The 14,702-nt window shown below is 43.1% G+C and overlaps 1 protein-coding gene across 2 annotated transcripts in view; it reads left to right on the top strand.

Moving 5' to 3' along the window:
* Positions 1 to 14,702, top strand: part of EMB2753 (tetratricopeptide repeat (TPR)-containing protein) — a 54,037-nt gene that overhangs the window by 16,517 nt on the left and 22,818 nt on the right. For both annotated transcript variants that reach the window (XM_087386879.1, XM_087386880.1), the window contains exons 2-8: positions 3,453 to 3,531; positions 4,352 to 4,434; positions 4,558 to 4,707; positions 5,297 to 5,412; positions 10,101 to 10,206; positions 10,399 to 10,470; positions 10,713 to 10,828. In XM_087386879.1, the coding sequence (XP_087243005.1) occupies positions 3,453 to 3,531; positions 4,352 to 4,434; positions 4,558 to 4,707; positions 5,297 to 5,412; positions 10,101 to 10,206; positions 10,399 to 10,470; positions 10,713 to 10,828 (722 nt within the window). The remainder of the gene's footprint in view (positions 1 to 3,452; positions 3,532 to 4,351; positions 4,435 to 4,557; positions 4,708 to 5,296; positions 5,413 to 10,100; positions 10,207 to 10,398; positions 10,471 to 10,712; positions 10,829 to 14,702) is intronic.

Genomic DNA, 14,702 nt, shown 5'->3' with positions numbered 1-14,702 from the left:
TGCCCATAAAATCTCGGAACAAATCGTTCATCATTTGCTGGAAGGTGGCAGGAGCATTGGTCAAACCAAAAGGTAATACAAGAAACTCGTAGTGGCCATACCTAGTTCGGAATGCGGTTCTATCTATGTGTTTAGCATAGATGCGGATTTGGTGATAACCCGTTCGCAAATCAATCTTAGTGAAATACTTCACTCCGGTCAAATGGTCTATTAGATCATCGGAACGAGGTAGAGGGTATCGATTCTTAATTGTGACTTTATTCAATCGTTTATAATCTATACACATTCTCCATATAGAATCCTTCTTCTTTCTTAAGAGGACAGGTGCTCCCCAAGGTGATTTACTTGGGTGAATATAGCCCATTTTCAAATAATCATGTAGCTGTGAAGCTAACTCATTCTCCTCAAGCTCATCCTATAAGGTGGAACACTAATAGGTTGGGCCCCATTTACACTGGAATTTACCCTCTCTCTCTTCTTCCTTCTTTCCCTAAATCTTAACCACTTTTCAAAACCGATGAACCAAACAAGCACTTGCAAGGTTTGTGCACGAATTTCGAAATTAGGGCATATCTGGAGGAGAAAATCGTTCAAAATTCTTGGAACAGAAGTTCCTACCTCAGGAGTCAGCTCTGATATCAACTGACACGTCCCAGCACTCCTGAAACCTCTGATCTGCAAGCAAACACAAGAACACATCAACGTGAGGAAACTGAGTAGGCTGCTTACTACCCAACCATGATATCTACGGGATGTGATCCCGAATCAGGGGATGTCCACTTCGAGCCACGAGCTGAGCTACTGGCACGAACTCCCAACCAGATCCTAACGAGCCTAGTGTCCCATATCACCAGGTGGCGCTATGAAGTCTGGGATTTGCTGGTGGGCCTTGGGCTACGCTATGATGCAGGGGCGCGTCCGCGACTCAATCCAGGATCAGACCTAGCACTTGGAAACGAAACTTGCTCCCATAGACTCTCTGAGAACTGAACCTCTGGGCCCCTTATATAGACTCGGGTCCCAAGCGCCAAAAATAGTGAAGACCTCTAATTGGTTCGTACCCTTGCCACTCAACCCGAGAATCAAGCCTGCCTAGCTCTAAGCCTCCCCAGGCTACCTGAGCTAGTCTTGTGTACCGAGTACACGTCGGATACCAATCCGTGCACATGACAACATGATATGTAATCTTGTATGCTGAAAATTTTTTTAGTACGTTTAAGTGTTTCTTGGTTCAGTAAGAAGCAGAGTATAGTTGCTACTTCTAGCTGTGAAGCTGAGTACAGAGCGGCTTTTACAGCTAGTGTTTGGCTTCGGAAGCTACTTGCAGATCTTTGTGCATGTCAGACTGCTCCTACCGTCATCTTTATTGATAGTCAGAGTGCTTTGGTTATTGCACGGAATCTAGTTTTCCATGCTCGCACAAAGCACATTGAGGTTCACTATCACTATGTTAGAGAGCGATTATCAGTGGGAGATATTGAGTTATCTTATGTTCCCACTGAAGACAACTTGGTAGATCTTTTTACGAAGGCTCTACCTCGACCTAAGTTTGAGGCTTTTGGGCAAGCTTTAAACTTGGTACCTTTTGTAACTTGATCTGTTGTACTTTGTACAGTCATTGGTTGCTATATCCCTACGGGACGAACATGTGCAACCATGACACTAGATATTTAGGTATCCTGAGCCATGCCCAGGGTACTTTAGCCCATACCATGGAGGGGGGTTTGTAGGCTATCTCATGGGCTATCCATAGATGCCACTTATACCTTGGTATGAGCCTTGTAGGCCTAGTTATAGTCAGTTAAGACTATTGGTACAGCTAGTTTATGTATCATCTAGGTCAGTTAGGACACTTAGTCCAATTAGGACAGTTAGCCTTAGGGTTTTGTTATGTTGGCTCTCCCTTGAGCGTCCACACTTTAGTTTTGCAGGAATTTATTACAGCATCTCGTTTTTCTCCATTGTTCTTTCATTTTTGAGCTTCCGTTGTTTCCAACACCCAACAAACACCCATACTACATGCTACGTAGCCATTAGTACATCAATATCAATATAGACTCCTATTATAGGATCAATATGATCCCTCCCATCATTACTATCAGCAAATGTTATCAAAGTACAAAGCAAAATCCGGCCTGATGTCATTGGGGGACTAGGCGACTGGTGAGTATAAAGTCAGAAATAGCGCGCCGTTGATGGTCTGTGGGCGCCGCTCGGGGTGATCTCCTGGTAGAGACAATACTTATGGTCAAGGTCTTTGGACATACACATGGTGTAGAGGATGTCACATGAGCTGGAGTCTCAGATGTCATGCTTTGCAGTGAGGGTTTGTGGTATGGGATGCATGTTGTTATTGTGGGAGTCGCCTATATAAGGAGAATTCAAACCCCTTGCTGAAGGTGCCTTGAAGTATTGAGCCTATAGCTGGGAGGTGAAGCTGCAAATCGCCTATGTTGTTGTCTTGGTTGTTTGGTTAGTTGTTTGCAGGTACTATTACATTGCAATCTTTACCGCCTTGGAAATTGGTGTGGTTTGGTTGTTTCAGTCTACCTTTTTGCAAGGGAGGGCAAAACACCTTAGCCTTGGCCCTAATGCACTAGGCAGCTGTGGAAATCCACTTTGGAGTAGAGATTCCAGGCAGCTTTTGTCATTTGGATTCTTTTGGAGCTCGCTTGCATGTAATCAATTCTTTATTTGCTTGATTAGTTTTTGACCTAAGAGAATAGAATACTTTTTGATTCACCTTGTCTTGAAGTGCTACCTCCGTTACAGCTGAGTTTGCCCTTCTGGGATGCTGACAAAAACTTGGTATGAAGACTTTGGTATAAAGTGATGTTCAAGTGTGCATGGGTGTTTGGATATGTACGTGTGAGTGCATTTGTTTATACCATTGTCTACACCCACTGTTGGGCATCAATGACGGTGGTGGGGATGTGATAATAGCTAGTCCCTGCTGTGCGTGATGAAGTTTGTGGTTTTCAACCTTGTGATTGTCATAAGATTTGAAACTGCACTGTTTGTTGTGTTTTGAGAGGATGGGCAGGCTCCTACAATCGTCTAGCTACACACACACACACACACATACACACACACACTGATTAGTTCATTGGGCAATGTTTTCTGGTATATATCGCACATAGTTTTCATTCAATCGCGAGCATTCAAGTCTACAAATCTAGTACACATGCAAGTCTGGTGTCAGCTCTTTTTTCTCTAGTCTCTTATGATGGTGGAAAGGCTGCTGTCTTCTACTATATGTTTTATAGTATTTAGAACAAGGAACTAAGACACAGCTCTTGAATCTAATATTAGTCAGGAAATATAATCATGCTTTAATGAGGCTTCTGTATACAAAATCTATTTAGATGGATTTTCACTCGACTTGTTAATGATTCTTTGTGCAGTTGTTATTTTGGAGGGATAATTATACTCCTGTGGTGATTTTCTTGCAGAAATCCTATGAAACAAAACAGTATAAAAAGGGGTTGAAAGCTGCAGATCAAATTCTGAAGAAATTTCCAGAACATGGAGGTATTGGCTCGTAATTTTTTCAAAGTCTCTTTAAAGGTTTTCACTTGTTTTCAGTCTAATTTTTTTACTTGGAGTATATGTGATCTCAATTTTACCCTGGAGTGTGAATGATAAGGCTGAATTGATGGACTCAAGCATACTTTCATGGAGCCTTGCCAAGTGCGAGTCTTTACAACAAAAAGTTTCTGCCATTTTTCTGCTGGGAAGTGATAGAATCTTCTTGCTTATGTACATGGTACCCATGAATGTTGATGTTTAAGGAGCTGACTATGTACGTAATTATTGGCCTCACAGAATTGAGGAGGTATACTTGTAGCTTTAGTATTACATGTTTCAAAAAAGCTAATTATGTCCATATTTTGTACTAATGGCCATGTCAGAATATGAATTGGGTTTGTGGCTCAACAAGCAAGAGAGCTTGTTACAATGTCATTTGTTTAAATCCCAACCTATAATTTTATTTGCTTGTTGTATGTGGCTGAATTGCAAGTCATGTAAATGCCATGATTCATCGATGATGATGATGATGATGATGATGAGATTGATATGTAGTCGACCACTGACATGACTATGTTGTACTTAGTACCTAGTACTACCATTCTGCGTTTTCTGCATTTTGCATTGGTGTGGATGCTCGTTTAGTAGCTCCACCACCACAGCTCGTTTGTACCAGGATTTTCAGAGTCTCATAGACCCATCGGTCTTCCGAAGACTTTTATAAACTTTCTTTCTTTCTTTCTTTCTATGCAGAATGATGTTGCTGAAATCGGATTTTACCTTCATTGTTTTCATGTCATTCTGTTGTGCTTGTGATTGGCAGAAACTTTAGCTATGAAGGGATTGACATTGAACTGCATGGATTGCAAGGCTGAGGCCTATGAACTTGTACGAAAAGGCCTGAAGGTTGTGATTTTGTTACAATCTATTTGTTTAAATCATGTGTTTAGACATATTGTACTTTCCAATGGTTACTTGAAGTTTCCATCTTTTGATTCTTGGAGGGTTGCTTTGTGTGCAACATTGCAGAATGACCTGAAGAGTCATGTGTGTTGGCATGTATATGGCCTTCTGTATCGTTCAGACCGTGAGTACAGAGAAGCCATCAAATGCTATCGAAACGCTTTGAAAATCGATCCTGAGAATATTCAGATACTGAGGGATCTCTCTCTTCTGCAGGTACTTGTTTGAAAACTTGTGTACAAGTCTTTATGGTCTTTTTAGGAGTTTGTTCTTCTAGTGATGCTTTTGATGAACGAAGTCCTCTTATTTTTGATGATTGTGTTGCAGTTGTTAAACCTATGTCATGAACTTAAGTTGTATTAGAAAAGCATTTTCTGGGTTATTATTGTGCCTTTGCCCCTGGAGCCTTTTTTTAGTCTGCTTAAGGTTAATTTAAAAGGCAAATACAAGGGTCGTAATTTCTTTTATTAGTAAAGCTAGTGACATCTACTTCCTGTGCTTGTTGTTTTCTTTCTGTCAAGTGTTTAAGTTCATGTCTTAGATCCCTTTGCTTTTATACTATGTACATATTGCTGCTCTTGGTAACTAAGAAGGGATGGATTGTCTATGCTATATGTAAGTGAGTGTACGGGAAATATCTAGTATGTATGTGACTTTTCTGGGCTTACCTTGAAGTCATATTCGTTTGGTTGAATTGGCATGCTAATGTAATGTGGACTCAGTATGCACTCTCTTCTAGGTTGTATTTTCAGAAAGACAACATCCAATTGTGTGTTCACATGCAAGGTTTCAAAGTGGACTGCAGGCACAGATGCGAGATCGGGGAGGCTTTGTGGAAACATGCAGAATTCTTTTGACACTGAAGCCAAGTCATCGCAACTATTGGATAGGTTTCACAATCGCACACCATTTAAACATGAAGTATGCTCACATTCCCAGCTGTGATGTTTGATAATTGGACTCTTTACCAATACTGGCTTTGCAGTTACGATTCTCTTAGAGGGCTTCTTATTTCCAGTTATAAATATAGTATACAGTTTCTTTTCACGTGTATAATGTGTAAGCAATCATAGGCTGTGTTTGTGCAAAAAGGCACTTAATTTGGATTACCTTTCCAGGTTCATCTAATGTCAGTGTTATGTCTCGCTAAATGTGAGAAGTGCAGCGGAAATGAACGGAAGAGAGAGAGAGATAGCATGCCTCACACACACTTTGAGAAGGAGAGAGAAAAGGCACAAGAGAACTGCAAGTGATCTCTGGAGAAAACCCCGCTACAACTGGGGGAAAACCATGGAAACAACAGACTGCTCGAGGGCTCGGAATACACAGCTCAACAGCCAAGTGAATAGGAAGCACGAGGGAGTGGAAGGACTGCTCCACTTCCCTACTCCTCAGGTGATGCTGTAGGCTGGCTCTGGACCTCTGCCAGGCTCCACAAGATGCACTGCTGGATGGTTTGCTCCAGCTCCTGAAGATGGGAAATGAGGGAAGAGGGGAGGCACATATATAGCCCAGCCCACCACCCTTAGTCGGCCAGCATAGGGGGCACTGACCAGCCAGCTCATGAGGGACGACCCTCAGCCCTAGGGGCTGACCCCTACAGCCCTCTATATGAGGCTGCACAAGGCCCCAAAGCAAGGGCCTGACAGCCGACAGCCAGGGCTCTAGGGCTGGCTGCCCCTAGCCCTCCACAAGGTGCTGCCTCAGCCTCTAAGAGGGGTTCTACCCTCTGCCCTCCAGCCGACCTGCACAAGAGGAAGGGCCGACCCACCTCTGCCCTCCATAAGGGCTGAACTACTGCGCCTCAAGGGCCAACTGACAGGCCACCCTCCAGCCTCTAGGCCTCCCCAATGTGAAGCAAGATATGCCTACACAAGGGCAGCCCTGGAAGGGCATGTGAACCAGCATGGGGCCCAGGAGGACCACGCAGTACCTACCCTAGTCTATCCTCACGGGGGTGGGCACACCCACAACAGGGGCCCTCACTCTCTACCCTAGCCTCACTCACTGGGCGGGCACACCCACAAGCAAGGCCCTCTCTCTCTACTGTGACATCAGGAGATGACCTGTAACACTAAAAGGGCAAGGGTAGTTTCACTAGAAAGTTTCACAGCCACATTGCATCATTTCCAACCACTTAACGTTAAACAATACCACTTAGAAACAACTCGAGAAATAACTGGATGGAGGCTAGAGTGCCCCTGCTCAATGAAACCAAGTACAAGACACCACATTGGCCCCAAATACTTGGCGCCCCTTCCGGTATTCATTTATTTCTTTAGGAATGAAATTGGTACATACAACAAGGGTTCAACCTTGCACTGTTCCTCTCTGCAAATCCTCTACTTGTCTTCAAGGCATCTAATCCCAGTGCACCACTAGAATTCCCACTGGCAAGGCATACTCAGGCATTCACTTCTGATCTGACACAACTTAGAGGCATTCAGGCATCCAAACCACTGGCAAACTGAGCTCAAGGCAGCCTCAAGGCTATCACATGCATCCACACCGTCCTTAGGCCTTCCACAGGATCACCCTTGCCTTTGGGTGCTTCCTAGAACTTGTTGGAGTCCTGAAAGGACTGCACACAACACGCATGCGCTGCAAAAAGCTGTAAAGCAAGAAAGAACAAGAAAAAACCGAACCTGGAACCAACTCCTGTTGACTGTGGCAGAGGGGCGAGCTCCTTCCTCGCACCTATCCTCTATCCAAGCTCCCCGCAGGGTGCAGGTGTCTTCCAGCAATCAGGAGAAGAGAGAAATGAAGGTACAGAGCAGAGGGTGAACAAGAAAGAGCTGTAGAGGAAAGATGGTTCACATATTTGTCCTGAAATGATTGCCTCGGGATCTGTGCCTGAGTCCTAAGTGAAGGTGCCAAAAGCAACTGGGAAAAATCCTCCAGCAGCTTGCACTGGTCCAAAACAGCTCCAGAAGCCACCACGCAGCCAAAAACATGTGCGCAAAGGTCCAACACAGCAAAAGACAATCCCAGGCACCTGCTGGAGGCAGCTGAACACGTCCGTACGGATTCTATACAGCCGTACGGACGTCCGTACAGTCCGTACGAAATTTTTTCAAAAGTTCAAAAATGAGTTTTGGCACTTCCTAGAAGTGCGTACTAGCCTTGGAACAGTGAAAACAGTGTTAAAACGACTGAAAACGGGCTTGAAACAGCTCAAACAGCTCAAAAACTGCACAAGAACAACTGAAAACGTCCTACACCTCTGGGAGAGTGAGGGGAGAGAGATGGAAGGTGGGGGAAGGGCATGCATACACATGCTCGACAAGTGGCACCTCCTCTTTGCCATTTGCCCCTTCATTAAAGTCCTAACCCCCATACCAAGGACAACGTTGGTTGTCCTTGGGCCCAACTTTTAGACCCCTCTTTTAAAGCCTTTGCCTTGTCCCTAGGACCTAGTGGTGCACCTAGACTTTGCCCTTAGGAACTTCTAGGAAGTGTGCACTTCCTCTAGCCAGTCCCTTACGGCCAAACCATTACAACACTTAACCATGGTTAACCTCGGGTTAAGCGTAGGTTGAGTTACGAAGATACTTTACATCACTTTTCACGTCCTCTTTTCACGTCCTCGTGACAATCTGCATATCCAACTTGCTGCATTTAGTGATGCGTTAAAAAAAAATAAAAATCATTTGCATATATCATGAGCGTAAGTGTAACAATTCCTCTATCAAACACAAAGTGGCACGTCCCAATTATTAGTGCCATCAAACAATGCAAGTTTCTATTCTCGAATCTCTCGAAAAACAGTATATAGGTGTATGAGGAAGCTCTCGTAAAATTGCAATAGCTGGTTGCAGCTCAAGAAGCACACATTGAGGTTTTAGAATGAACTGTGTGTTGTGTTTTTAAAAGATGAGTATGGGCATGTTCTTGGATTCATCTAGGTATACATGTGTTTACGTCAGGTTTATTGGCCTTTTTTGGAAAGAATGGAAAAAACAGTGCCCAAGATTTATGTTTGCAATGATGTGAACTCAAAATGTGGAAGTTTTGGCATTGATTAATCAATTGTGGATTGAGGTGAGCTATTTAAAAATAAAGTTTGGGGTATGTGCGTCATAAGGTGATAGAGGCGTACAACAGCCAGTATATTCTTACTTGTAAATCTTGGCCTTATACATATTCAACATGCTTCTTGGATTAAGCTTCTTGCAATGGTGTGAAGTTTCATGGTATCGTTTATTGATGAATTGTGTTTCGAATTCATCAATGTCGTTTTGTGTTTTGAATTTATCAAGGTCGTGCAAGCACTCCATGGTTATTCCAAACTATTGGGAGTATTAGAACATGACCACATTAGTTGAGGCAATCAGTGAAGGTAGCATGGTTTGCCTAGTTGCAGATAAATTCATGCAAGTTGAATTTGGGGTGTTATGTTGAGCAATTAGTGACTGTACAAAGGTATGATAGATTTTAGACTTCTAGCCTTTTGATGACTTGCAAACCTACAGCTGGCATGGGATGTAATGTAACGATATACATTATGCTTACCATTGGATTCAGATCAAGAATCTGAGTCCAGTTCAATGAAGGAGTTCAGGTTCCTCAAGAGAATGGTGAAATAATAATAAATTGACGGTACATGTGGCATTATGCCATGTGTCACTCTAGGACTTAATCTAGTTCTAGGTGTTAGTGTTTCCTACAAAACCCATTGTTCCTTTATAGTTTAGACTTTTGTATTTGAGGTTCTCAAGCTTTCTCACTGTTGTTCTCTCTTTGCTCTCACATGCTTCATACCAATAATGCATTGATTTTTGGCTGTGAATCTTGAGGATCATTCTAGGACTAAACACATTGCTATTAGAAATAACTTCATTGATATTTTAAGATCAAACACATTGATATTAAGATTTGGCCAAGCAGACGAGAGCTTCTGGCTATCTCAGACTCATAAAGATCAAGCTTCCCGGCTTCACAGCCCAAACAGCGCAATCGTGCCCAGTTTTTTGGCGAATTTGCTGTGTGGAGGGCTGGCTTCGTTTGAAATTTCAGAACTGGTTAATTGCCTGTCAGAGGTCCAGTGAATTCAGCAAGAGTTGAAAATTAATTCTGCTCTCTCCTGCTGCATATTTTGTTTGCTATGGACAGCATATGATTGTTGGACAATTAGTGAATTATAAGCTGCTTCTCAGTTGATATATATACTGCCTATAGTATGTTGAGATATTCGAGGTTCTGCCAATGGAATCTATTGCCAGGACAGATGGTTTTTCTTTAGAAAAGCCAGATGGGTGGTCGGGACCTTATCCTCTGCCAGTAACTTTGCAACTACTTAGGCAACCCTTGGTTATTTGGCTATATCATGTAATTTTTTTGTCCTGTAGACTTGTCGGGTCATCTGCAACATTACACTCTCTTTTGTAGATGTTTTCTCTCCCTCTCTCTACCTCACTCTTCCTCCCTCCCTCCTTAATGAAAACCATTCTCTCTTTTCGCTCTTTTCTCGTTTATTCTTTCTCTTGAAGCTTCATTATGAGCTTGAGCTTTGATAAATTTTAAAGACCAATGCATGCTAACTGCAAATGTGTGGTTCTTTGTTTCATTGAGTTGTTCTAATCAACAAATTTGTATCATATGTGGTTCAGCCCTGGCAAGGCCGTGGATATATTGACGGCATACGAGGGAACTTTAGAAGAAGACTATCCTCCGGAGAGTGACCGATATGAGCATAGTGAAATGCTTCTTTATAAAGTGAGTGCTTTTATCCAACAACCTGAATGCTTCTTTATAAGGTGTGTGCTTTTATCCAACAACCTTTAACCAAAGATGCTTTTTTGCACCTTGCCTTTGCCTTGTTTTCTGTTCTAGTGTAGCATGTTTTCTAGCTTTTAAAATCACACTGATTTTTTAGTCTCTAACTGTAAACAAACTTGAAAATATCAGGTGAGTCTTCTTGAGGAGGCTGGAGCTTTAGACAAGGCTTTAGAAGAGCTGAACATCAAAGCAACAAAAATTGTAAGTGGTTTTAAATCTTTGTGATTTGGTGCCAATCATTTTGTTGGGTCAATAGTGTTTTTTGAGTAGTTGGTTTAGTTTTAGCATGATGGATACATGCAAATTGTTGATTTACATAGGACAGCATCCTTTGTAAGACTTCAAAATAAAGTAAGCGTACATGAAGAAGTACAGGGTAGTTTGATACATCTATAGGTGGCTGCTTCTTTGCAAGTTTAATAGATGGCTGATTATTGGTGCAGGTCGATAAACTAGGATTGAAAGAAATGAAGGCTTCTTTGCTACTTAAGCTAAATCGCTTTGGAGAAGCTGAGGAAACGTACCTCTCTCTTCTAAATTTAAACTCAGAAAATTACAGGCAAGTCATCTGTCAACCTTTATGAATCATATGTCGAGTTGAGTCTGAATTTTGCAGCCTGAATTGTGAATAGATTGCCACTTGTTTGGGTTCTACTGCCTTGGCCTCAAGCAAGCGATGTCTATTATGTTGGCCTTTGTATTGTGCCCTTGATATAGCACACATATTCATGGATTGGGAAAAGAAGTTGAAGTTGAACTGCAACCTTTGAGAATCTTTGGAGCTTGTGTTTGAAGTGGATTTGTACCTTTTAAGGATACTCTTGGAGGCTTTTTAAAAATTCTTGATAATGGATCGCTTATAGATGGGAACTATTTATGTCCTTGTGTATCTTGTGTTTGATACTTTTTTTTGGGGGTTTCCAATTTTTAGCAAGGTCTTCGATTTACAATGTGATGTTGAGCTTAGTGTCTTGAGATGAGACATAGAATTTCTTTGCCAGTTGCTTCATGAAGTCCATTTTAAATTGTGCATGTTCTCTTAGATAGGCAGCCAAAAAAATAAAGGTACAACTTCCATCTCATCACTATAGATGCACGGGTTGTGCCTTTGACTAAGTATGAGAATGATACCTCGTGGATGAGCATTCTAGTAGATGTAAGATGAAAAGGCTATTTTTCGTGTAATAATGAAGCAATTCATCTTGAAAATTCAGTCATCAATATTAATAATAACATGAAATTCTTGGTTGGCTAGCCACCAATCTTTGGTGCAAAGAACTCATTTCATCAATTTTCCGTTGCTAGAGCTTCTTGGCGACGACCGATCACAGTGCTTGGGAGGGGTTTGCTCTTCAGAAGTGCCTAGAGATTACTATCGAAATAAATAGTTTAATTTTATATAGGAGAGAACTAGTAGATTCCAAAGACTTTAGTAAACTCTCTCTCTCTCTCTCTCTCTCTCTCTCTCTCCCCCGTCTTGCCTCCAAGCGGTAATGCAAGGGTCTTTGTCACAAGGCTCCCAAGGGCCTTTCTTGGGGTGCTATCTGCATCATGGCCTGTGCCACCCCTCCTTGGGGACTACTCTGTGGGCTGCGTTTGTTCTAGGCCTCCCGTAGGGACTCTACTACCTGCGACCAGGTCACAGGCTGTGACTAGGGGCTGCTTAGCGTTCTAGGTGCCTCCACAACGAGCCTTCCACCCGACACCCTCATTGGGGCTGCACAACAAACAAGGTACCCTGCCTATCCTAGGCCCTTGATTGCTACACTGAATTCGGGGGGAGGGGTCTTCTGGATTTGTTGGACTCACAAGGATCTGCAAGTATATCATTGGAGGTGTGAGGGCCACGCGAAATGCGAGGGTTTGGCCAAATCAAAAAAGTATTACTGAAAAAAGAGGGGATTAGCAATATCTGTCTCTAGTCAAGGGGATATGCAGAGTTATATGTCCTGTATGGACAGCTCACCGGACAGAAAGACGAGAGAGGTAAAAGAGAGGAAATACATCTTCTCTTTTACAGTTTGGGATTGGTACAAAGATGGATAGTGATGCCTTCATGCAGATTATGCGTACCTCATTGGAAGAGGAAATGAACAAATGGAAATCTAAAATGCACATACAAATGGGATCTAGCTTGATAAGATGCTAGAGGAGATGACTCGTATGGTTGATGCGAGGACCAATGTCTACACATCAATGATAAAAGAACTAGAAGTTCAGGTTGCCAAACTCAAGAAAGAAAATGAGTTACTGAATGAAGTGTTGAAGGCTCGCAATCCACTTAAAGAAGGGGAGATTCGACTACCCTTAATGAGGAGATGAATATACTCTTAATGGGGAGATTTGACTACCCTTAATGGGGAGAGTCAGCTTACTGAAACGAGATGAGGAGAGACACATGGACATGAGGCTCTGGGGGTGTGGCTGTCCTTTTTAGATCACATCTAAGACCCCTCATATCCGTTATGATCATGCATGACACATGTGGATTCTGATTCAACCACCTGATGCACTTGCAGTGTCTTACTTTACCACAGACACATTATCATACGTGCATGAAGTCACTACAAAGGGCCACATCCCATACAAGACTATTCATGATGACATCATGGAGTGGTCCAGGCTTGGAGAGATCCTTCTTTTTTGGGTGACTTCAATGCACGTACAGGGGATAGACAGGTGGGGTTGCTAACTTTGAGATGGATCCTCTCAGAGTACCCGAGATGGATTAAGTTGATCTCGAGATAGCGCATCTTCAGATGATGCACATGTGACAGGATATGGGAGACACCTACTCGAGATGAGAGCTATACTCGATTTGATTATCTATTACGACCTCCATAGGTGGCCGTTATCTAGGGGGCTTACTTGCTTTCCACATGGAGGAGGCAGTAGCCCAGTTGACTACATGTTGGGCTTTGTAGCTTTTGTGACGCGGGTACATGATTTCATAGTCTCCCACCTCCCATCTCCGTCGACTACACACATTATCGTCAATGCATTGCCAGGCATGGGACGTGATCCCTTGGCCCCTGTCCAAATTCGAGTATACTTTGACCATGCTCTGGATGCGGTGTACATGGACCACTTGTCCTAGGGGCTAGTGACCCTCTTTTGAGATGATGCATACCTTACTCATTCTTCAGATACACTTGTCTCACTAGCTCAGGATGTGGCCATCAGATCATTCCCCACGACCCGCGATCTCCTACTGGGAAGATGCCACAGAACCCATGGTGTGGGACACTTGACGAGATCAGAGGCACATCTTATCTCCAGGCGTCAAACACGACGTAAGAGACCGGCATTTCTCTCACATAGGATGATCCAAGTAATTCACTCTTTTCGAGCAGGCGATCCAACCATTGCTTGGGCTTTTGATTGAGGGCAAACCACCGATGCTTATCACAGATCTAGACAAATGGCACACATACATGACATCGCCCGGGATTAGACCCCACTTGATCCCGAGGCCCACCACTTGCACTCTGTTCACCACCTACAATGTGCAGGTTGCATTACGTCGGATGCATAACCGACGAGCTCATGATCATGAGAGACTACAGATTGAACATTTTGCTCATGGAATGGAGGTCCTGGTCCCAGTGCTAGTGCAATTGTTTAACCAAGCTGTTTGTCACTGATTTCCCCCCCCGCTTGGAGTTATATACAAGTCAGGAGACTCGATGGATATCGGGAATTATCACACACTCGTGATTGGCCATAAATTGGCTAAGATATATGGATCATTTCTGGAGAGAGACATCAGTAACAACATAGAGACACATGAGCAATGAGCCTTAGGGTAGGTTGGGTTCAAGAGACAACACTCTACTTTAGATCACATTTTCACTATCCGGGCCATTATTGAGTAGGTGAGATCCAGGAAGCAGAAAGTCTACACTTGTTTCGTCGACTTTCGGAAGGTCTTTGATAGTGTTCCACGGGCTTGCATCATCATGAGACTTCAGGAGATGCAGATCCCAAGAGTAATGATATAGGAGGTGATGAGCCCTAATGAGACAATCAGAGGTAGACTGCGTGCCACAGGAGGTCTATCAGATTGGATTGGAGTGGAGCAGGGATGCATCCTCTCACCGAATTAATATTGATGAGATCACTATCTTAATTAATAGTCTAGGAGGTGGGGATCACTATTCGCTAACTGTACCATCAACTGCTATACGATAATGACATAGTCCTCTTATCCTTCTCCTCTAGAAGCACCTAGAGGTCCTAAAAGGGAGATGACAGTGAACCTTGGCAAGACCAAGGTTATGATTTTTGACACCTTGTGAGCAGTGCTTCGTCGACATAGTTTCGCCTATTGAGGTGAGCCCGTTGAGATTGTGTAGTTACTAGTCCTACACATATCTCGGAACATTTTTCTCAGGTCCAGTCTTCAGGAGGCTCCACGTGGCTAGAGCATGACT

The sequence above is a fragment of the Dipteris shenzhenensis genome, chromosome 16, assembly GCF_047967505.1.
Source record: "Dipteris shenzhenensis isolate YYH24624 ecotype China chromosome 16, Dip_SZ_1.0, whole genome shotgun sequence".
NCBI lineage: Eukaryota > Viridiplantae > Streptophyta > Polypodiopsida > Gleicheniales > Dipteridaceae > Dipteris > Dipteris shenzhenensis.
This window is presented reverse-complemented; position numbering and strand designations above follow the sequence as displayed.